This window comes from Scomber japonicus, chromosome 14 (genome assembly GCF_027409825.1).
Source record: "Scomber japonicus isolate fScoJap1 chromosome 14, fScoJap1.pri, whole genome shotgun sequence".
Lineage (NCBI taxonomy): Eukaryota > Metazoa > Chordata > Actinopteri > Scombriformes > Scombridae > Scomber > Scomber japonicus.
The window spans coordinates 651,480-673,756 of record NC_070591.1 but is presented as its reverse complement, the minus strand read 5'-3'; the positions used below and the strand labels follow the sequence as shown (position 1 = coordinate 673,756).

At 41.7% G+C, this 22,277-nt stretch overlaps 3 protein-coding genes across 3 annotated transcripts in view; 1 reads left to right on the top strand and 2 right to left on the bottom strand.

The window, feature by feature from the left end:
* Positions 1-2,268, top strand: part of apmap (adipocyte plasma membrane associated protein) — a 12,033-nt gene extending 9,765 nt beyond the window's left edge. The window contains exon 9 of the mRNA XM_053332856.1: positions 1,790-2,268. Coding sequence (XP_053188831.1) covers positions 1,790-1,999 — 210 coding nt within the window. The 3' untranslated portion in view covers positions 2,000-2,268. The remainder of the gene's footprint in view (positions 1-1,789) is intronic.
* Positions 2,269-5,290: 3,022 nt separating this feature from the next.
* LOC128372928 (cystatin-F) lies at positions 5,291-8,258 on the bottom strand. Its single transcript, XM_053333139.1, has 4 exons — positions 8,154-8,258; positions 6,734-6,972; positions 6,390-6,509; positions 5,291-5,440 (listed from the first exon to the last, which is right to left on the bottom strand). Exons 1-4 carry the CDS (start codon positions 8,212-8,214, stop codon positions 5,339-5,341), a joined length of 522 nt encoding a protein of 173 aa, XP_053189114.1. The 5' UTR covers positions 8,215-8,258; the 3' UTR covers positions 5,291-5,338.
* A 3,410-nt stretch (positions 8,259-11,668) lies between these two features.
* LOC128373216 (GTPase IMAP family member 8-like) overlaps positions 11,669-22,277 on the bottom strand; it is a 132,926-nt gene continuing 122,317 nt past the window's right edge. The window contains exons 4-6 of the mRNA XM_053333510.1: positions 19,087-19,232; positions 18,405-19,056; positions 11,669-12,369 (exon numbers count right to left, since the gene is read on the bottom strand). Coding sequence (XP_053189485.1) covers positions 11,669-12,369; positions 18,405-19,056; positions 19,087-19,232 — 1,499 coding nt within the window. The remainder of the gene's footprint in view (positions 12,370-18,404; positions 19,057-19,086; positions 19,233-22,277) is intronic.

The window sequence follows — 22,277 nt, the reverse complement described above, 5'->3', positions numbered from 1 at the left end:
AAACCAACCAGAACCATTTATGACCAGAGGGAAGAAGAAGAAGAAGAAGAAGAAGAAGAAGAAGAAGAAGAAGAAGAAGAACTTCATCAGGATCATAAAACTTTAATATTTAAAGATAAAAGGTTTAAATCAAAGCGATCAGTTTGATACATAAACTAATATTAATAAAACACGTCTGATAGTTATAATATATAAATTAATCAGTTATTCATTTTATATTACTTTAATCTGAAAGACTTTCTGTCACATCCTGTGTGTAGTTTGTGTTTTATTTTGAAGTGATTCTCCCTTTACTTCCTGTTTCTCCTGCCTGTAGTTGATTGGCTGATGTGTTTCACCTGTCTCGTGATGACCTCATCGGGTTTATAAAGGTTCGGGTTCGGCTCAGTCTGGTTGTTCTGTCGCTCGTTTGGTTTCATTCAGCTGTTTCCTCCTCAGTCAGTTATTAAAGTCTCTTTCTCCAGAGACTGTCTACTTCCTGTGACCTTCTGTGACTTCCTGTTTCTGATCATTAATACCAAACTGCACCGGCTTTAAAAAGTGACACAGACAAGTTTTTCTTTTTGCACATTAACGACGTATGAACACAGATATGAGAGTCAGACACCGACTAAACTAGACTAAACTATTATTATTTGATTGGGCTGCTACTACAGTAATTACGGTAGACTATAGGCTCGTTAGGATTTGATTGTGCTGCCGTAATTATTGTATTAACAGAGCAGCTTCATTTTAAAGGCAGATTTCTCTCCCAGAGCTCCGCTGCTGTAACGCTGCCGGTGTGAGTCGACACCGAGCAGAGGACGGAGCTAAACCGTAGCGCTGACGGACCCGGTCAGAGACAGAATAATGACTAAGATGTTATTAATAGGGCTGTCAAACGATTAATTATTTTAAATCGAGATTAATCGCAGAGTTTCCATAGTTAATCACGATTAATGGTGTTTTGAATTGCATGTTTAAAATCCTGTTATTTTCCATTTGAAGGCAGTTTTAAGCCCATAATGTAAAGCATTTCTTACCAGAGTGTCTTAACTGGGAATCAATCACGGCTCTGCTGCGACTCCCACACTCCAAAATGGTCCTTTGGTGGAGCTGAGGCTGGCTTGGCTGCACCTGGGTGTTTAGCGTGGAGGTGCTAACTCAAACTCCACGTACTCCGGTGGTAGTTAAACTCCGTTTGACACAGGTTGCATTTTACTTTTGACTTGTCAACTGAAGCGTCTGGAAGTGTTTTAAAGTTAAACAAGCCGTTCAAAAGTCCAGTAGCTCTCTTACATTCCATCAGCGCGGTAGGTTTACTGCAGGAGGCCACTTCAAAGCATAGCGCTACAGCTAGAGGAGCCGTCTACGGGGGAGGAGAAGGAAAGGAGGGAGGAAGGAAGGAAGGAAGGAAAAGGAAGGAAGGAAGGAAGAGAAGACAGATGGAAGGAAAAGAAGACAAGGAGGAAGGGAGAAAGGAAGATAGGAAGGACAGACAGAAGGAAGGAAAAGAGGGATAAGAAAGAAGACAAGGAGGAATTGAGAAAGAAAGGAAGGAAGGAAAAGAGGAAGAAGGAAACTGGGCCGCGGTAGGTTTACTGCAGGAGGCCACTTCAAAGCATAGCGCTACAGCTAGAGGAGCCGTCTACGGGGGAGGAGAAGGGACAAAAAGGCTTGCAACATTAAAATGAGATTTTAAAAAAATAACGTGTTTAACGCGTTAACGCTGACAACCCTAGTTATTAATATTTATTTATTTATTTATTTATTTATTCATATAACAGCCTCTCCTCTTTTCTCTCTGCAGCTCTTCAGTCAAGATGTGCTGATGAAGTTCGTCCCTCGCTACAGTTTGGTGGCCGAGCTTCACGACGGCGGCGTTTGCACGCGGAGCTTCCACGACCCTAACGGCCTGGTGGCGGCTTACGTTAGCGAAGTCCACGAGTACGACGGAAGCCTCTACATCGGCTCCTTCCGCTCGCCGTACGTCGCCAAGCTCGACCTGCGAGACGTCTGACGGGCCGGCCAATCGGACCAGAGGGCGGGACTTCAGGTGTGATGACGCGGCGTCGGTCTGACGGTGACGCAGCAGGAAGTGACATCAGAGCCGTCGCGGGAAGTTTGTCGGATTGAGGCGCCGTAACGTTATCGACGACTGTTTGATGAACAGGAAATGACAAGAATCCGACTAATCAGCACTTCACTTAATTTCTGTTCAGTCTGACATCGTAGCAGCGATAATGTAATAAAGCCCAAAACGTAATAATAAGTTGGTCGATAATGTTAAAAAAAAAAAAAGTCATTTAAAAAAGGCGATAACATAATAACATTTCGGAAACAATAAAGTGATAAGTTATTACGTTATTGTTAGGTTAAAAAAATCCTAAGGTAATAACGTAATAATTTTGCTCATTTTAACGTAAGAGAGAGGATAACGTAATAATGGTCGATAGCGTAATTACATTACGTTATTGGCTATCGGCTTTATTACATTAAAACGGGCGAAATTATTACGTTGTTGGTTCGGAAATTTTTATTACGTTATCGGCTTAATTACATTTAAAAATACCAAAATTATTACTTTATCGGTCATTATTACGTTAAATAGGCCAAATCATTACGTTATCGGCTTTATTACGTTATCAGCAGCTACACGTGTTCATGTTCGCATGTTTGTTTTTCGTGGTTTGTTTTCGGGGGGGGGGCGGGGCTAACTGAGGAACAAACGACTGAAACCAGATAAACGTGGCTAGCTTTTTGGTCTCATGTTGAATCTCAGGTATCGACACGCGACAAAGTTACGAAGAGTCAGAAAACATTTCATCGTTCTTTAATTCCGTGTTCGTTCGTTACGTTGATTCTGATTTATCGCAGCGTGTTACGATCGATGCTAACACGTTTACAGGCTCAGTTTTTAATCTGCACTTTTTCCCATCTTGATTCCGTTAGCGATGTTTCGACCAATCGCAGCTCCTCATCATCCGAGGAAGAGCTGCGATTGGTCGAAGCGTCGCTAACAAAATAGTGAAGCTTCGATTCGGTGTGAAAAGTTTACGTTTGATTTTATTAACGAGCAGCGAACTAACGAGGAAGTTCTGCCTTCAGCAAACTGTGAATCTAATAACGTCAACCTGCGTGCTAACATGCTACATGCTAACAGCTAACTAACGTCGCCACAGCAACATGCTGATGATGTCATCACTTTAAGAAAATGCTGCGTGTTTAAATGAAGCTGATTGGCTGTTCTGTTCCCGTCATGTTTGTGATGTTTGTGATAAATCTGACACTAATATTTATAATTTAATGTTCATTAATTATCTCGTTGAGTCTAAAAACACGTTATTAGTTTTATATTAATGTTTCGGATCATTTTCAGGTTTTTAACGGTAACATTTTACGACTTCTTTTTGTGAGATTAACATTAATTAATAATTTTATTCTGCTGTTTTTTATAATTTACACAAAACTTCATCATCCGGTCTGTAAAATGTAACATGAAGTCGTTAAATACCTGAACATTAAATACTTTATTAATTTATATTCATGTTTGGAGTCATATTCAGGACTTTTTGTTCCAGATGAATTCAGATTAAATTAAACTGTTTCCTGCTCGTTCTGAAACGTTTTGATTTGAAGCTTTAACTTTAAGCTTTTCTTTACTTCCACAGACTTTGATCTTTATTCATCAGTTTGTGTTTAAAGCAGAAATGTTGTGTTTTTCTCTTTAACGTCATTTTAATGTGATTCTTTTTGATCGTGTTTGTTAAAGTTCTTCACGTTGAGACGAAGGTGCCAAATTTATTTTAGTCTCTTTTCTTTTTTGCACTTTGAGGTTGTTTTTTTTTTTTACCCGAATCAGAAGAAACGAGCTGTGATGTAAACTTTATTTCATGTGTTTTCCTCCTTCAGCTTTTCAGCTTCCTTAAATAAAACCTGAAGTTTGAATAAAGTCGATCTTTGTTTTAAAACCTGAAACACGACAAGCTTCATGATTATGAGAAAAGATTAAAAAGGTTTTATATTCAATATTTTTATCAGTTAAACCTTTTAAAGCCTGATTCAGCTTCATTCAGGGTTAAAACCTGTTTAAGGTATAAATCCAATTAACCCTCCTGTTGTCCTCAGATCAAGGAAGGACAGGAGGAAGGAAGGAAAGGAGTAAGGAGGGAGGGAGGAAGGAAAGAAGGAAAGGAGGAAGGAAGGACGAAAAGAGGAAGGAATTTAGGAGAGAAGGAAAGGAGGAAGGAAGGAAAGAAGGAAGGAAGGAAAGGAGGGAGGGAGGGAGGAAAGGAGGAAGGAAGGACGAAAAGAGGAAGGAATTTAGGAGAGAAGGAAAGGAGGAAGGAAGGAAGGAAGGAAAGGAGGAAGGAAAGGAGTAAGGAGGGAGGGATGAAGAAAGGAAGGACGGGAGGAAGGAAGGAAAGGAGTAAGGAGGGAGGGAGGAAGAAAGGAAGGACAGGAGGAAGGAAGGACGAAAAGAGGAAGGAATTTAGGAGAGAAGGAAGGAAGAAAGGAGTAAGGAGGGAGGAAGGAAAGGGGGAAGGAAGGAAAGGAATTTAGGAGAGAAGGAAGGAAGGAAAGGAGGAAGGAAGGAAAGGAATAAGGAGGAAAAGAGGAAGGAAGGACGAAAAGAGGAAGGAATTTAGGAGAGAAGGAAGGAAGGAAGGAAAGGAGTAAGGAGGGAGGGAGGAAGGAAAGGAGGAAGGAAGGAAAGGAGTAAGGAGGGAGGGAGGAAGGATGGAAGGAGGAGGGAGCAAAGAAAGAGGGAAGAAGGAACAGTCAAAAGAGACGACCCGGGAGGACGACACAAGGGTTAAATGGTGAGCACCTAAAAATATCTCTTTAAAAACTCCTTCATATAATTAATTATGCCATTATTCATAAATATAAATAAGGTGAAACAATAAGAGACTTGTTTTTAATAATAATAAAAGTGTAAAAGTTTTAAACGCCTTAAAAGCCTGAGATCCAAGTTTCATAACATTCATCCTTTAAAACTCATTAAAATATCTTAATGTCATTATTTGTCTGTAAATAAAGTGAAACAGGCAGGATGTGAAACAAAAGTCAGATTCTGCTGAGTTTTGGCTGAATATCAGAAAGAGTTCACCTGCCTGCAGTTCCTCTGTCTGACCAGCAGGCGGCTCTGAAACCAGTTTAACCAACAGAAAAACTCCAGGAAGCTGCTGACGTTTATTTTATGTGAAAAGATGCAAAAAACAGACGTAGAAACAAATATTCACTTCATGAGAAACAATGAATAATAATAATAATGATAATAATGATCAGCTGTAAAGTGCTGCTGCGTAGAGTCGGGTCGGTGAGGGAGAGATGAAGACGAAGATGATGAAGAGTTTCAGGAGAGTTTGAGGACAGTTTCAGACTTGCAGAGGAACTCCAGGTCGTTGGTTTGATGTTTCCAGGGAACGATCCAAACCTCCACGTGACACCGAAACGTCTGAAACACGAAACACGAGGCCGAGTCATTATTAACGTATCGACGCAGCATCAGAACATCGTCTGGTCAGAGTGACCTTTGACCCTCAGACAGTAAACTGGACCAGGTCTGATACAGAGACTGATACCGTCTCTCTCTGGGACAAAGATCCACGAAGCGACCAGAACTACATAACAGTAACGTAAGACAGATTTTGGTGACGTCATAACTTATCGGAGAGACTTCCCTCCCTTTTCTATCATCAGATCAGAGTCAGACATTAAAAGCATACAGCAGCTATAAAGTACAGAGACACTGAACACTCCCGAGTTCCTCCATGAAAGTGAGAACATTAAACAAGAACGTCTTGGTCAGTAGTTTGGTTTAAACATTTATAAATGACTAAATAACTTACATCAGTATCAGATACCTAAAGGAAACCTCCATCATCAGTTATTACAGCCATCACAGATAAATGTGTATTTGAAGAACTGTCATTATAATTTCTCCTTTCATAAACACAAATGTTGGTATGAGAACGTTTACTTCATGTGAGAAAGAAAAAACAGGGTAATACTGGGTTAAATGGGACAGAACCAGGCTAGTACTGGGTTAAATGGGACAGAACCAGGCTAATACTGGGTTAAATGGGACAGAACCAGGGTAATACTGGGTTAAATGGGACAGAACCAGGCTAATACTGGGTTAAATGGGACAGAACCAGGCTAGTACTGGGTTAAATGGGACAGAACCAGGCTAATACTGGGTTAAATGGGACAGAACCAGGGTAATACTGGGTTAAATGGGACAGAACCAGGCTAGTGCTGGGTTAAATGGGACAGGACCAGGGTAATACTGGGTTAAATGGGACTGAACCCTTGGTCAATAGTTTGGTTTAAACACTTATAAATGACTAAATAACTAACTCAGTATCAGTTACCTAAAGAACACCTTTAACATTCTGACCCACCTGCTGCAGCGGACCCTCCGGCTGGAAGACGCAGTCCGTCAGGTTCGACACTTTCTCTCGTTTACGGCAAACAGTTCTAGAGATGTCCAAATCTACGATGTACCGGAACCCCTTCACGATCTGACACACACACACAGAGTAACACACACACACACACACACACACACAGAGTAACACACACACACAGAGTTAAATAAGTGAAAGTACTGATTAAACTTTCAGAGAATTATTTATTGTGATTCCTTTTTTGTTTTTATTGTAGAAACTTTAAACCTAAAGGGTCTGAACCTCTCATGACCTTTGACCCCACACACACACACACACACACACACACACACACACACCTGCCGCTGAGCTCTGAGGATGGAGGAGGGTCTGAAGAGGAAGGCGTCGTTTGATTGGCTGTTGAAGGAGCGAGTGGCGTTGAGGACAACCTGCTGCAGGCCGCGGTCGTTGGTGCTGATGTTGAAGGGAGAACCGGGCATGGAACCGGACGCGGGTCTGGAACCGGAGCCAGACATGGAGCCAGGCCTGGAGCCAGAACCGGAGCGTTCCTGATGGCTGCCTGCTGCTGAGCTCACCTCTGCAGGAGAAGATCAGGATCATGTTTTAGTTCAGACGGTTTGAACCAGACCCTAGAGACCTCGGACAGAATCGGACTCTAGAGGCCTTGGACAGAACTGGACCCTAAAGGCCTCAGACAGAACCGAACTCTAAAGGCCTCAGACAGAACTGGACTCTAGAGATCTCGGACAGAACCGGACTCTAGAGACCTCGGATAATACCGGACCCTCCCTAGAGACCTTGGACAAAACTGGGCCCTAGAGGCCTTGGACAGAACCGAACCCTAGAGGCCTTGGACAGAACCGAACCCTAGAGGCCTTGGACAGAACCGAACCCTAGAGGCCTTGGACAGAACCGGACCCTAGAGGCCTTGGACAGAACCGGACCAGAACCGGACTGAGCGGTTGGGTTCATTCATACTCAGACAGTAGAAGTAACTTCCATCAGTAATCATCAGTCAGCTGTTTCTGTCTCCATTAAATAAACTTAATAATAATAATTAAAGCTGCAAGCTGCAAGCAGCGGTGAACGGGCCCTCGCCCCCCCACGCATGTCGGTTTACAGATACAATAGAGCTTCGCGCTTCGGCCCTAATAATGATGATAATAATAATAATAATAATAATAATAATATTAATGAAGAGCCGAACTGAATGATGTTACTCATTCAGAGGAAATGAAGTACAGCTCATTGTTAGTTACTCAGATTATTGATCATCAACATTTACAGTAAATGTGTTTAGTTGCTTTTCAACACTGAGTTTTAAAATATTGTTCAACATTAGAGCTAAAAATAACTAACAAGAAGCAGTTTATAGATTTAATAAAAGGGAAGCTGAGTCGTATTTATTTAAGCAGCTTGTTTCAGATTAAAGGAAGTGAATTAAATAACCAAACTGAAACTACGCATGAAAACATCTCAGGCATTAGATCTGACTCATAATGAAACAGAAACTTGATATTTAACATTATTTTAGTTTGTTTGTTTGTTCGGATCATTTTTAAACCTTTTCTGAGTAAATAAAAAGGTTTAAAGTTTTCAGTTTGTCTGTTAAACACCGAGTCAGAAGGAGGAAGTGATGCTGTGGTTTGTAAACTGAGCAACAGGAAGTGACTGAACCTCAAACCTGATTCTGAAACAACATATTAAACATTATTTGGTTAAGGTTAGCGTTAGCGTTGAGGTTGATTGAGTTCTCACCCGGAGCAGCGAGCAGTGAGCCGAGCAGCAAGCCGAGCAGCAGCAGCGTCTTCTGTCTCATGTTGACTCTCTGATCTCAGACCTGCACAACCTGCTGCTTCACTCCTGCTGCCTCTGTGACCTCACTTCCTGTCAGTGGAGGACTTCCTGTGCTGAGTCATGCTCACAGAGACTCAGAGGTGTGGTATTAGTTCAGCTGTGTGTTAAAGCTTTGTTGTTAGTAAAGTTAAACAGTTCTGTGTAAAGTCTGAAGCCTCCATCATACTAACAGAAAATACAGGAACACAACATTTAACATTTAACATGAATTATTAATTATTAATTATTATTATTATTAATTAATTAAGATCCTTTCCATTCAGGTTAAATAGAGCAGCTTCCTGCTGTTGCTCCAGTGTCAGAGGAGTTAGTCTATACAAGCTGTTTTATTTCTGGTTTTAATACAGAAACACATTTCCTGTATTTCCTGGTTGTATTCTAATAAAGAGACTGATAATCAGATGGAGCTTTTCCACGACACAGTTCCAGCACTACTCGACTTGACTCGACTCGACACGGTACCAGGAACCTTTTCCATTACAAAAAGGTACCTACTCAACGTGGGCGGGGTTGTCATAGCAACGCTGTGTTAAACTGCTGTGACTTTGTTTTAGACGCGCCACAAACACATAACCAACGGAGGACATGGAGGCGATGGTGTACTTGCTGCTGTATGTGTCTTTCTGTCTCACACAAAGCAAGAGAAGAGAAACCGATCTCTGTAACGCTGTTGGTGTTTAAAAATGCCGGCTTTGATTCTTGTGTGGGACGGCTCATGACTCTTCCAGTGACTCCCTGACCAATCAGAGTCTGGCAGTCTGATGATGTCACATTTAGTATCAGCTCGGCTCACTTGGAACCTCAGCAGAGCAGATACTAAAAAAGTACCAGGTACCAGGTACTATCCCTGATGGAGCAGCAGCAGGTACCAGGTACTATCCCTGATGGAGCAGCAGGTACCAGGTACTATCCCTGATGGAGCAGCAGCAGGTACCAGGTACTATCCCTGATGGAGCAGCAGGTACCAGGTACTATCCCTGATGGAGCAGCAGCAGGTACCAGGTACTATCCCTGATGGAGGAGCGGCAGGTACCAGGTACTATCCCTGATGGAGGAGCAGGTACCAGGTACTATCCCTGATGGAGCAGCAGGTACCAGGTACTATCCCTGATGGAGGAGCAGCAGGTACCAGGTACTATCCCTGATGGAGGAGCAGCAGGTACCAGGTACTATCCCTGATGGAGGAGCAGGTACCAGGTACTATCCCTGATGGAGGAGCAGCAGGTACCAGGTACTATCCCTGATGGAGCAGGAGGTACCAGGTACTATCCCTGATGGAGCAGCAGGTACCAGGAACTATCCCTGATGGAGCAGCAGGTACCAGGTACTATCCCTGATGGAGCAGCAGCAGGTACCAGGTACTATCCCTGATGGAGGAGCAGGTACCAGGTACTATCCCTGATGGAGGAGGAGCAGGTACCAGGTACTATCCCTGATGGAGGAGCAGGTACCAGGTACTATCCCTGATGGAGGAGTACCAGGTACCAGGTACTATCCCTGATGGAGGAGCAGGTACCAGGTACTATCCCTGATGGAGGAGCAGCAGGTACCAGGTACTATCCCTGATGGAGCAGCAGCAGGTACCAGGTACTATCCCTGATGGAGCAGCAGGTACCAGGTACTATCCCTGATGAAGGAGGAGCAGGTACCAGGTACTATCCCTGATGGAGGAGGAGCAGGTACCAGGTACTATCCCTGATGGAGCAGGAGCAGGTACCAGGTACTATCCCTGATGGAGGAGCAGGTACCAGGTACTATCCCTGATGGAGCAGCAGGTACCAGGTACTATCCCTGATGGAGGAGCAGCAGGTACCAGGTACTATCCCTGATGGAGGAGGAGCAGGTACCAGGTACTATCCCTGATGGAGCAGGAGCAGGTACCAGGTACTATCCCTGATGGAGCAGCAGCAGGTACCAGGTACTATCCCTGATGGAGGAGCAGGTACCAGGTACTATCCCTGATGGAGCAGCAGCAGGTACCAGGTACTATCCCTGATGGAGGAGCAGCAGGTACCAGGTACTATCCCTGATGGAGGAGCAGGTACCAGGTACTATCCCTGATGGAGCAGCAGGTACCAGGTACTATCCCTGATGGAGCAGCAGGTACTATCCCTGATGGAGGAGCAGCAGGTACCAGGTACTATCCCTGATGGAGGAGCAGCAGGTACCAGGTACTATCCCTGATGGAGGAGCAGCAGGTACCAGGTACTATCCCTGATGGAGGAGCAGGTACCAGGTACTATCCCTGATGGAGGAGCAGGTACCAGGTACTATCCCTGATGGAGGAGCAGGTACCAGGTACTATCCCTGATGGAGGAGCAGGTACCAGGTACTATCCCTGATGGTGGAGCAGGTACCAGGTACTATCCCTGATGGAGGAGCAGGTACCAGGTACTATCCCTGATGGAGGAGCAGGTACCAGGTACTATCCCTGATGGTGGAGCAGGTACCAGGTACTATCCCTGATGGAGCAGCAGCAGGTACCAGGTACTATCCCTGATGGAGGAGCAGCAGGTACCAGGTACTATCCCTGATGGAGCAGCAGGTACCAGGTACTATCCCTGATGGAGGAGCAGCAGGTACCAGGTACTATCCCTGATGGAGCAGCAGCAGGTACCAGGTACTACCCCTGATGGAGCAGCAGGTACCAGGTACTATCCCTGATGGAGGAGGAGCAGCAGGTACCAGGTACTATCCCTGATGGAGGAGCAGGTACCAGGTACTATCCCTGATGGAGGAGCAGGTACCAGGTACTATCCCTGATGGAGCAGCAGCAGGTACCAGGTACTACCCCTGATGGAGCAGCAGGTACCAGGTACTATCCCTGATGGAGGAGGAGCAGCAGGTACCAGGTACTATCCCTGATGGAGGAGCAGGTACCAGGTACTATCCCTGATGGAGCAGCAGGTACCAGGTACTATCCCTGATGGAGGAGGAGCAGCAGGTACCAGGTACTATCCCTGATGGAGCAGCAGCAGGTACCAGGTACTATCCCTGATGGAGCAGCAGCAGGTACTATCCCTGATGGAGCAGCAGCAGGTACCAGGTACTATCTCTGATGGAGGAGCAGAGAAAATCGAGTCGAGTCGTGCTGGAACTGTGTAGTGGAAAAGCGAGAGGACTGTGTGTGAAATCATGTTCATCAGCTGACTCATCACTTTTATTCCAGATAAACAGAACAACAACCACAAACACAGTCACAAATATTAACATTTTATTTGATCTCAGGTAGCTCAGTTACAGCATGGATCATATCTGTTCAGTGCTGCACGAGGTTTTTATGCTAATTTGACTGATAATTTAAATACTGACAGGTGATTCACAATAAAGCCAATAAAGTTATCTTTAGTCTTGTTCTGCACACAGCAATCTCTTTACTAAACTGAGCATGTGCAGCAGAGTCTGTTTCCTTCTGTTCACATTTCTGCTCTGCACTGGGCCTTCAGTTCCTCCAGCTCTTTGTTCCTCTGAGCTTCATTCTCTCTCTGGATGCGTTCTTTCTCCTTCGCAACGACTTCCTCTGCTGTCTGGAGCATTTCTGCAGTGTAGTGTGATCCTCCGTTCATCGCTATCATCTTCTGTATTTTATCCAGAAGCTGATGGACTTGAGACGGGTCACTGTTGTTGTTGATGAAGACGTGATAACGGCCGTAAAACTTCTGGATGATGCGTTTCAGGTCTTTGCTCTTTGACAGAAACTCTTCAATGGATTTATTCTTCAGTCTGTCTCCATTAGTGAACAACACCAGCATGTGTTCAGATGCATCTTCACCAAACATCTGTTGAATCAGTCTCACTGTTTCTTTCTCCTCCTCTGTGAATCTGCCCACCTGGAGAACCACCAGGAAGGCATGTGGACCAGGAGAAGACAACTCAACGCACTTTGTGATCGTCTTCATCACTTCTTCGTTGGTTAGCTTTGTGTCAAACAGTCCTGGAGTATCGATGACTGTAACCTTTCGGCCTTCAATCTCTCCTGTTACTTTCCTGCACTCAGATGTGACAGACTCTGCAGACACTTCAGACTCAAACACTTCATCTCCTAAGATGGTGTTTCCTGTTGAACTCTTCCCCACTCCCGTCTTCCCAACCAGAACAATCCTCCACTCATCAGAAGCTGCAGACAAACACAGAAACATACAGGGACATTACATTAACATCATTTAAATTGGCTTACTGGAGTGTTTCCAACGTGATTAATGTATTAATAGTACCAGTGTCACATCCTGGTGGAACTCGTGTTTTATTTTGAAATTCTTCTCCCTTTGTGTATTTGGTTAGTTTTACTTCCTGTGTTTCTCCTGCCGTTAGTTGATTGGCTCACGTGTTTCACCTGTCTACTTCCTCTCACCTGTGTCTGTTTAGTAATTACCTCATCATGTTTATAAAGGTTTGGTTTCAGGTCAGTCTCTGTTTGTTCTGTGTTGTTGCTGCTCGTGTTCCCAGCGTTCATTCAGTCTGTTTTTCTGTTGAGTTTCTCCTGAGTGGTTATTAAAGTTCAAGTGTTCAAGACTCTGCTGTTGGGTCAACCAGAATACTGATTTCCAGCTCATAGAACCTTATGAACCTACTAGAACACTGTGCTCCCAGCTCATAGAACCTTATGAACCTACTAGAACACTGCGCTCCCAGCTCATAGAACCTTATGAACCTACTAGAACACTGCGCTCCCAGCTCATAGAACCTTATGAACCTACTAGAACACTGCGCTCCCAGCTCATGACCAGCATGCAGGCCTACTTGTGGTTCCTAGAATCTCTAAAAGTAGAACAGGAGGCAGAGCCTTCAGTTCTCAGGTTCCTCTCCTGTGGAACCATCTTCCAGATTGGTTCCGGGGGGCAGAACCCTCTCTACGTTTAAGAGTAGGCTTCAAACGTTCCTTTGTGATAAAGCTTCTAGTTGGGGCCGGTTCCAGCTCCTAGTTTATGCTGCTATAGGCTTAGACTGCCGGGGGACTCCCATGATGCACTGGGCTCCTCTCTCCTCCTCCCTCTCTCTCTCTATCCATCCATCTATATCCCTCTCTCTCTCTCTATCCATCCATCTATATCCATTAACATTCATGTTCTATTAATGCATCAATAAGCTAAACTTCTTCCCCGGAGTTGTCTGTGCTTTCTGGTCTCACAGGTAATCTGGGCCTGGAGACGTCCGGATGACAGATTCCAGTCCCGGACCTTCAATGTGCTTCTCTCTCCTCTCCTTCCTCTCTCTCCTCTCCTCTCCTCTCTCTCCTCTCTCTCCTCTCCCTCCTCTCTCTCCTCTCCTTCCTCTCTACTCCAAACCAGGTCCAGGCAGATGTTCTCCCACTCTGAGTCTGGTTCTGAGGGTTCTTCCTCTTTAAAGGGAGTTTTTTCTCATGTGTGAATGTTGGGTCTCTTTAAATGAAACCTGAAGAGTTCGGTTTAGACCTGCTCTATGTGGAAAGAGCCTTCACATGACTCTGTTGTTGTAAATCTCACACACCTTGGCCTGGACAATTTCACAAACTGCACTTTCTAATATTCACGACTGTTTACTTTAAAATCTTGCACAAGTATATCATCATTCAACACCAATATTACTCTGGGACATATTTTCTTTCTATTGCTTTGGTACTTGTTGTTTTTTTATTCTTTTTATTGATGTTCTTTCTTTTTTTTACTGCTGCAATACTGTACATTTCCACCGTGAGAGTAATAAAGGAATATCTTATCTTATGTCTACCAAGTGGGAGCAGAGTAATTAGTAATGTGTTACATGTTTCTCACACAGCAGCTAGTTGTTGCTGAATGGTGTTTATAGTTTATTCAGATAAAAACAGCAAATCTTCAGATTGACAGCAGCAGATGTTTGAAAGTGTTTTTCTCTTTCTCTAAATTGTTCTTCATGAATTTTCTGTTGGTTCATTAATCAAGACTGGTTGAGATCAGACAGATAAAGTAAAACATTACAACTGAACAACTTCAGATTAAATTTAGTTTGCTGTTAAATAAAAAGTAAAACTTGAACGTACCTGTAGAGGTTGCAGCACACATGATGAATATCTGAGAAGACCAAATGGACTCTGATGATCTCTGTGTTGGACGTCTCTTTTGAAAATGAATGGCTAATCTTTTCTGACTGTTGTAATAAGTTCAGACTTCTTATCTCCTGATGGGCGTTCACTCTGGTCTCTGCAGGGCTGAACTTTCTGTCATTGGTCTGAACATAACGTGACAGCCATATGATGATGAGTGAAATGATTTTATGATTTGATGACAACTACAGTGGATACTCAGGAGGTTCATGGTAAATTATATTTAAAGTCACATCTTTTCTGCAGCATCTGGACTTTTTTAAACAAACTATTTTCATTTCAAGGCAAATTTATGAATAAAAGTGAAGGATGAAACAATAAAGATTAAACCTTCCAGTGCACACAAAGTAAATAATTAACTGGTCACTGTTGATTACTTTGACCATTATAATCTAAGACTGTGGATGTAAGATCACTGCTTCTGTCTCATAGACTGTGTGTCTTATGGATTATGTGTTATTATCTTTAGGAGGCACGTTGCTCTTCTTCTATCTATCCAGATCAAGTAGAAGCTCAGAGTCTTGGGTTTGGGAATCCTGGTAAAGAAATCATTTATGACCTGAGGTTCTGGTTTTGGGGCTACATGAGTGTGAGATGTGCAGACTCTAACATGTTCTGCTCTGTGGTCGTCTTCTATTGGGTAAAATCATAAAGGCGGATATGTTTGACCAATCACAGGTCATTCCTTTATTCTCTTAGAAGATATCATAGTTTAACTCTTTGTTAGTTGAGATGAGCTGATGTCATTCTGTATGTTTACTGTCTCCTTACTGTACAATAATAATAATTTAAGCTTCAACCCAGCAGTGTTTGTATTATTTCAGATGTGTGTTTAGTGTTTCTATAACAGTTCAGATTAAGAGATGATAACAGAATCATTTTAAACCTTTACAGTCATATGTCTTGATGGAAAGTACAGGTCTGCATAACAAAATGCCCACATGCTCACTACAACCAGCTGGAGCGAGGATTCATTTCATTAGTAGGACAAAGTTTAATGACTTTTAACTAAATACTCCACTACTGAACAATGAATCAATAAAAATATTAAGTATTCAGTTAACTCCACGTTGAGTATTAATCATAATACAAAACTACAAAACAGTGAAAAACATGACTTGTTGGTTTTATTGAGCAGAAGTTGGATCTCCGTCTCTTTTGTCTCTGTGTGAAACTGACTGTGGGTCTGCAGACTGGTGCTGCTGCTCTGAGTGGCAGGAAGGGAAGGTGATGTCATCTTTGCATGAGAGAAGTCACATGACCTTACCATCATTTTTGTTGAGGACTTTGTTGTGACTATGTGAGCTACTAAGCAGCAAATGCTGAGTAGTTGAATGGCTAGTGGAACGTAGCACAACGAGCTAACCGGGAAGGCCATGAAAGAAATGGGCTCGGTTAGCAAACTACTGTTGTTTCTACGATAAACAGACCAAGAGAAGTTGATTCATGCTTTCATCTCAAGTAGACTCGACTACTGTAACGGTCTTCTGACTGGACTCCCACAAAAAAGCATTAAACAGCTGCAGCTCATTCAGAACGCTGCAGCTCCAGTTTTAACCAGAACAAAGAGATCAGAGCACATTACTCCAGTTCTAAAGTCTTTACACTGGTTCCCAGTCAGTTCTAAAGTCTTTACACTGGCTCCCAGTCAGTTCTAATGTCTTTACACTGGCTCCCAGTCAGCTCTAAAGTCTTTACACTGGCTCCCAGTCAGTTATAGAATAGATTTTAAAGTTCTGCTACTGGTCTACAAATCACTGAATGGTTTAGGTCCAGAATACATGAATGACATGTTAGTAGAATATAAACCCAGTAGAGCTATGAGATCTACTGACTCAGGTCAGATAGTTGAGCCCAGAGCTCTGAGATCTACTGACTCTGGTCAGATAGTTGAGCCCAGAGTTCAAACTAAACATGGTGAAGCAGCTTTTAGCTGTTATGCTGCACATAACTGGAACAAACTACCAGCAGAATTGAAATCAGCCCCAACAGTGAACACTTTTAAATCCAGGTTAAAAACATTTCTCTTCTCCTGTGCTTATGATTGAGCTCTTTTAAAGCACTTTACATTTTAATCTTTCATTTGCACTCTTTGTCCTTTTAATGATTTTAAAGCTAATTTATTATTTTATGCTGCAATCATTTTATTTATGTCTTTCTATTTTTCTGTACTTTGTTTTTATTATGGGGGGGTGGGGGGGGGGGGGGTTAATTGTATGTTTTAAGTTTCTCAAATTGCATGTTTTTCTGTTTTATGTAAAGCACATTGAATTGCCATTGTGTATGAAATGCGCTATATAAATAAAACTGCCTTGCCTTGCCTTACGAGCTGATATCAACCAGATCAAGAGAAACAACACTGAGCTTCAAACAGAAGTGGACTGCATTCTACAAAGGCCTGAGGAAGATAAAAGCTGGATTCACAGTAAGAGGACGACAACGTCAGCCTTCACTAAACTACTAAAGAATACCCAACAATGCATTAACAGAAGAGTGGGTTAGGGTTAGAGTTAGTAAAAACATACTCAGTGCTACTGGAAGGCCTTTTTTTCTCTTCTGGTTGTTCTGTCATAATTGGGGATTAAGGGTTGTGCAGGTTTAGCACAGTTACTGTTTTTAGGCAGCACTTCATTCAACAAACTAGTTATTTTTATCTCTTCCCTATCTAGTTGTCTCTAATTATGCAGTACACAAACCATTAGGTTATGGCTAATGTTATAATGTTAATTAGCTGGAACACAGATGGATTTCAGAACCTTTTAAAAAGGAGAAAATATTCATCATACTATAAATCCTAGCAAGGTTAAGTTTGCTATAAACTGTATATGAACCTGAATAAGGAAGAACCAGTCCATTGGGTAAATCAAATGTTGGGTGAGATAGTACACAGTCACATGATAATGAAAGGGATTTTAACCAGGTTCAGGATCCTTAAACAAAACTACTCATGTTACTTATGTGCCAAGAAATAGGAAGGTCATATATTTACTGATTAAAGGTCTGGGAGTCAGTGATGTTGGAGATTGGTCAACACCAGAGGAAAGGAATATACCCTTTACTCACACAATCACAAATCACATTAGTCAGTGTAATTATACTCACTGTTGTAAGAGTTTAAACATCCTCACACAGGTACAGAGATGTTTATAGAAGCAGTTATATCAGGTCACACTGAGTCAGTCTTTTACCTCATCACCTGCGCTGGTGGTCAGTTATAAGTTGGGTCTTAGATTGTATGACCCACATTTTCAGTGTTTCCTACATCAAGCTCAGGCTGGAGTGTCTTTAGTTTTACATTAGTTTTAATCACTTGAAGGCTTGATGCTAAATTAAATTATGTTATTATAATTAATTGTGGGCCAACAGAGCCACACACTAGCATGAAGACTGAAGTTGAACCCTTCACACTCATTCAGGCCATAAAAACAACTTTTACAGCAGAAAAGTAAAAGTTGTTATCTAGATATCCACCAAGGTCACTTTTCTGTTCTCGTCTGCATTAAAGCATTTATGTTTGTGTGTGTGTTTGTCTAATATATTGAGTTTAATATACTCAGTATCAGCTTTATGTTCAATGTCTTTACATACACACCTGTTATAGTAAAGAGCAAAGATCATATGAAACACCAAACAGGACTCAACCACAGTCTTTTATTTCACACCTCAAAGTGGAAACAACATTAATACAATCTGTTTTATTCTACTGTCTTTTGTATTATTTTTTTAATATGATGATGCTGTGTGTTTTTATAATGTGTTACACTGCTGCACAAACAGTTGTCTCTTAGGGACAAATTAAGTAATTGATTGATTGATACATTTATATATGAAACAAACAACGGCATTAGACAACATTTATTTCATACATCAAAGTGGATTTAACATGGATTAAATCTGTTTTATATGAATATTTCACATTTTGTCACTTGAGTTTAAATGCTGACAGATGATCTAAAGCAAACTTGATATCACAGAACTACAAGAAATCAAATAAACTATAAAGGAACCAACTTGATCCTCTGATTGCACTCAGCACTGATTGTTATCTAAACTGTTGCAGCAGGTAAGTACAGCTCTTTAAAGGATTACACAACGACTAGGTGGTTTGACTGGAGGTTTCTTTGCCTCTCTTTCAGCCCTTTCCCTTGCTTCCCTCTCATGTTGTCGTCTCAGCTCTTCCTGCTGTTTTTTCAACTCTTCTGCCTTGTGTTTGGCCTTCAGTTCCTCCAACTCTTTCTTCCTCTGGGCTTCATTCGCTCTCAGGATTCGTTCTTTCTCCTTCTTGATGGCTTCTTCTGCTTCCTCGAACATTTCTGTGGTGTAGTGTGATCCTCCATTCTCCTGAATCATCTTCTGTATTTTATCCAGAAGCTCATGGACTTGTGACGGGTCAGCATTGTTGTTGTTGAAGACGTGATAACGGCCATGACACTTCTGGATGATTTTGTTCAGGTCTTTGCTCTTTGACAGAAACTCTTCAATGGTTTTTTTCTTCAGATTGTCTCCATGAGTGAATAGTATCATCGTGTATTTAGATGCATCTTCACCAAACGTTTCTTGAATCAGTCTCACTGTTTCTTTCTCTTCCTCTGTGAACCTGCCCACCTTAATAATCACCAGGAAGGCATGTGGACCAGGAGAAGACAAACCGATGCACTCTGTGATCCTCTTAATCACTTGTTCATTGGTTAAAACTGTGTCGAACAGTCCTGGAGTATCGATGATGGCAACCTTTCTCCATTCAACCTTTCTCCATTCAACCTTTCTCCCTTCAACCTCTCCTGTTACTTTCTTGCACTTAGCTGTGACAGACTCTGCAGCTGCTTCAGAGTCAAACACTTCATCGCCTAAGATGGTGTTTCCTGCTGAACTCTTCCCCACTCCCGTCTTCCCAACCAGAACAATCCTCCACTCATCAGAACCTGCAGACAAACACACAGAAACACAGATAAATAAGGGTTGGTAAGATGATCAATTAAACAATATGGAAATATATGAACAGTAAAAAGGTTCCTCTTGTTCATACTAAAAGATGACATCTGTTAATAGTCAGTATGAACAAGAGGAATAAGGCTCAGTAACAAGAAGTGTTGGTAAGATGATGAATTCATAAATCAGTTAATGATTTTCCAACGGGAACAAAGAGGGAAAAACATATTCTATGTTTTGAAACTCTTTACTATCATTTAAAAATGACATGGCCATCCTCTCTGTAGACAGTCAGTGTTGGAGGAAGAAGGTATGATCCTTGTTTCAACAGTTTATTTTTTTTTTATGAGTTATTGTTAAATGAATAAAATTAGTTTTTTCACATAAACCCATTTTGTTTCCTCTGGAACACACAATTATATCATAATCTTAAATAATACATACTAAATAAGGCTAAATCTAACGTTCAAAACGCTAAATATAGCCTTTCATGCATTATTCATGCATTTATTCATTAGATGAGGAATTCATAAATGAGTTAAACTAGATTTAAAAGCAGCATCAGGTTTGTTAAAATGTACATTTAGTATTTTTGTTGGTTTTCGAGATAAATTCAGACTGAACTCTGCAGCAAGACATCATGGAGGTTACGCCCAGTTCAATATAATCAATATATTAAAAAAAGATCAATAAGAGAGATTTGAAATGACATTTGCTCCATTTTTACCAAAAGTAAGAATGAATGCTCCTGAAAATGTCAAATGGTGTAACCACAAAAGAATGATAGATATTAAATATGTGATCAGCTACAGTGTGTTTAAGTGGACTTATACTAATAATGACTTCATTTAAAACATGTAAATGTTTCCTGGTCTCCATGGTAACCAGATGAAATGTAATATTTAGAACAATAGTATTCCATTAGCTTTATTTAATATAAAAGTTATAATGTAAGATCATGCCACACTAGTTGATATGGTGTTAGGTAGGAAGGAAGGAAGGAAGGAAGGAAGGATGTAAGATCATGCCAAACTAGTTGATATGGTGTTAGGAAGGAAGGAAGGAAGAAAGGAAGGAAGGAAGGAAGGAAGGAAGGAAGGAAGGATGTAAGATCATGCCAAACTAGTTGATATGGTGTTAGGAAGGAAGGAAGGAAGGAAGGAAGGAAGGAAGGAAGGAAGGAAAGAAGGAAGGAAATAAGAATGTAAGATCATGCCAAACTAGTTGATATGGTGTTAGGAAGGAAGGAAGGAAGGAAGGTAGGAAGGAAGGAAGGAAGGAAGGAAGGTGTTTTATTGACTATTTAATGTTTTTAAGCAAGTTGAATTATTTGGTACAAAGTTTTTATGGTTACACCACTTAGACATTTTTACCATACTCCTCTAATATATTCTCTCTAAATGGATTAAAAGCAGAAATTTGATGCTGGGTCCACAAAAACAGAATGTGTGAAGTTATTCATACGTTTAAATTTAAACTGAACCTCGTGGAGACTAAACATCAGTGATAAAAACATATTTAAAGAGTCAGTTATGAATCTCTTTAAATAACAACAACAACATTATAGTTTATATCTGTTCAAGTTTATATGAACCATGTTTGACTATAAGGAAAATATCATTATCATTATTATTATTATTATTATTATTATTATTATCATTATTATTATTATTATTATCATTCTTCGTATCTTTTGACATGAAGTTCTGTAATGAGCTGAATCTGTTTTCAGGTTCTGAGCGTTTGATTCGTTCTCCCTGCAGCAGTAGACGGGTGGAGTTAACGTTCTCCCTGCAGCAGTAGACGGGTGGAGTTAACGTTCTCCCTGCAGCAGTAGACGGGTGGAGTTAACGTTCTCCCTGCAGCAGTAGACGGGTGGAGTTAACGTTCTCCCTGCAGCAGTAGACGGGTGGAGTTAACGTTCATATTGTAATTAAAGTGAATCATGTGATGTGAAGCCGAACCCTGCAAACAGCCTGAAGGTAATTATTATAATTATTATAATAATTATTATATTAATAATAATTATTCATAAAGAGAAGTTCTGCAGACGCTGTTAAAACGATTCAACAGTAAATTCTGAGTTGTTTCTGCTTTTATTAACGTTTAAAATAGTCAAAATGTTTCTCTGATCAGTGACATCACTCTGATGCTGCTGCTCGCTGACCTTAACTAGTAGATATACATACATATACACATATATATATATATATATATATATATATATATATATGTATGTATATGTATAATATATAATATATATATATGTGTATATGTATTTATGATTAGTATAGATGAAACACACTCACCGACTTTCTCTCCGGCCATCTTGGCGATGCTGCGATGCGACAGGAAGTTTGCCATTTCAGAGTCAGACTGAGAGTTCGGAGGGAAGCTGCTGCTGTTATACTCTCTGCAGGTGAACACACCCCCCCCCCTCAGGGACAGGTGTGTCTGCAGGTACCCCCCCACCCCCCCCCCTCAGGGTGTGTCTGCAGGTACCCCAGGTAACTGCAGGTGAGCATGCTCAGACTGACAGGGAGGGAGGGAGATGTGCTCGTCTCTACAGGAGTGTCTGCAGGGTCGACCTGTCACACAGGTCTGAGACACACACACACACCCACACACACACACTCTCTCTCACACACACACACTCACACACAGACACACCCACACACACCCTGACTCTGGACTGCAGGCTGCATGAGAGCAGCTGAGGTGAACCCTCATAGATCAGTACAGGAATGTACAAGTGTTTGTGTCTAGGTGTGTGTGTGTGTGTGTGTGTGTGTGTGTGTGTGTGTGTGTGTGTGTGTGTGTGTCCTCCCTCCACAGGAATGTAAAGAAGCATCATGACTCATAAACAGGTAATATTTCAGTGTTTTATGATCATTGAACCAATCAGAATCAGTTCAACATCACAAACACTGAATGAGCCAATCAGGACGCAGACTGTTGATTTTAATAGCAGCTGCATCAGAAACAGGAAGTGTGTGTGTGTGTGTGTTTGTTTTCCTATCCTGGTGGGGAACGACTCC

Coding starts and splice junctions, on each gene's coding strand:
- LOC128372928 (XM_053333139.1), bottom strand. CDS start 8,214: ATGAGACAGAAGACGCTGCTGCTGCTCGGCTTGCTGCTCGGCTCACTG. Junction 6,973..8,153: donor CTCACTGCTCGCTGCTCCGG/GTGAGAACTCAA, acceptor CTTCTCCTGCAG/AGGTGAGCTCAGCAGCAGGC. Junction 5,441..6,389: donor CGGAGGGTCCGCTGCAGCAG/GTGGGTCAGAAT, acceptor TTCGTGTTTCAG/ACGTTTCGGTGTCACGTGGA.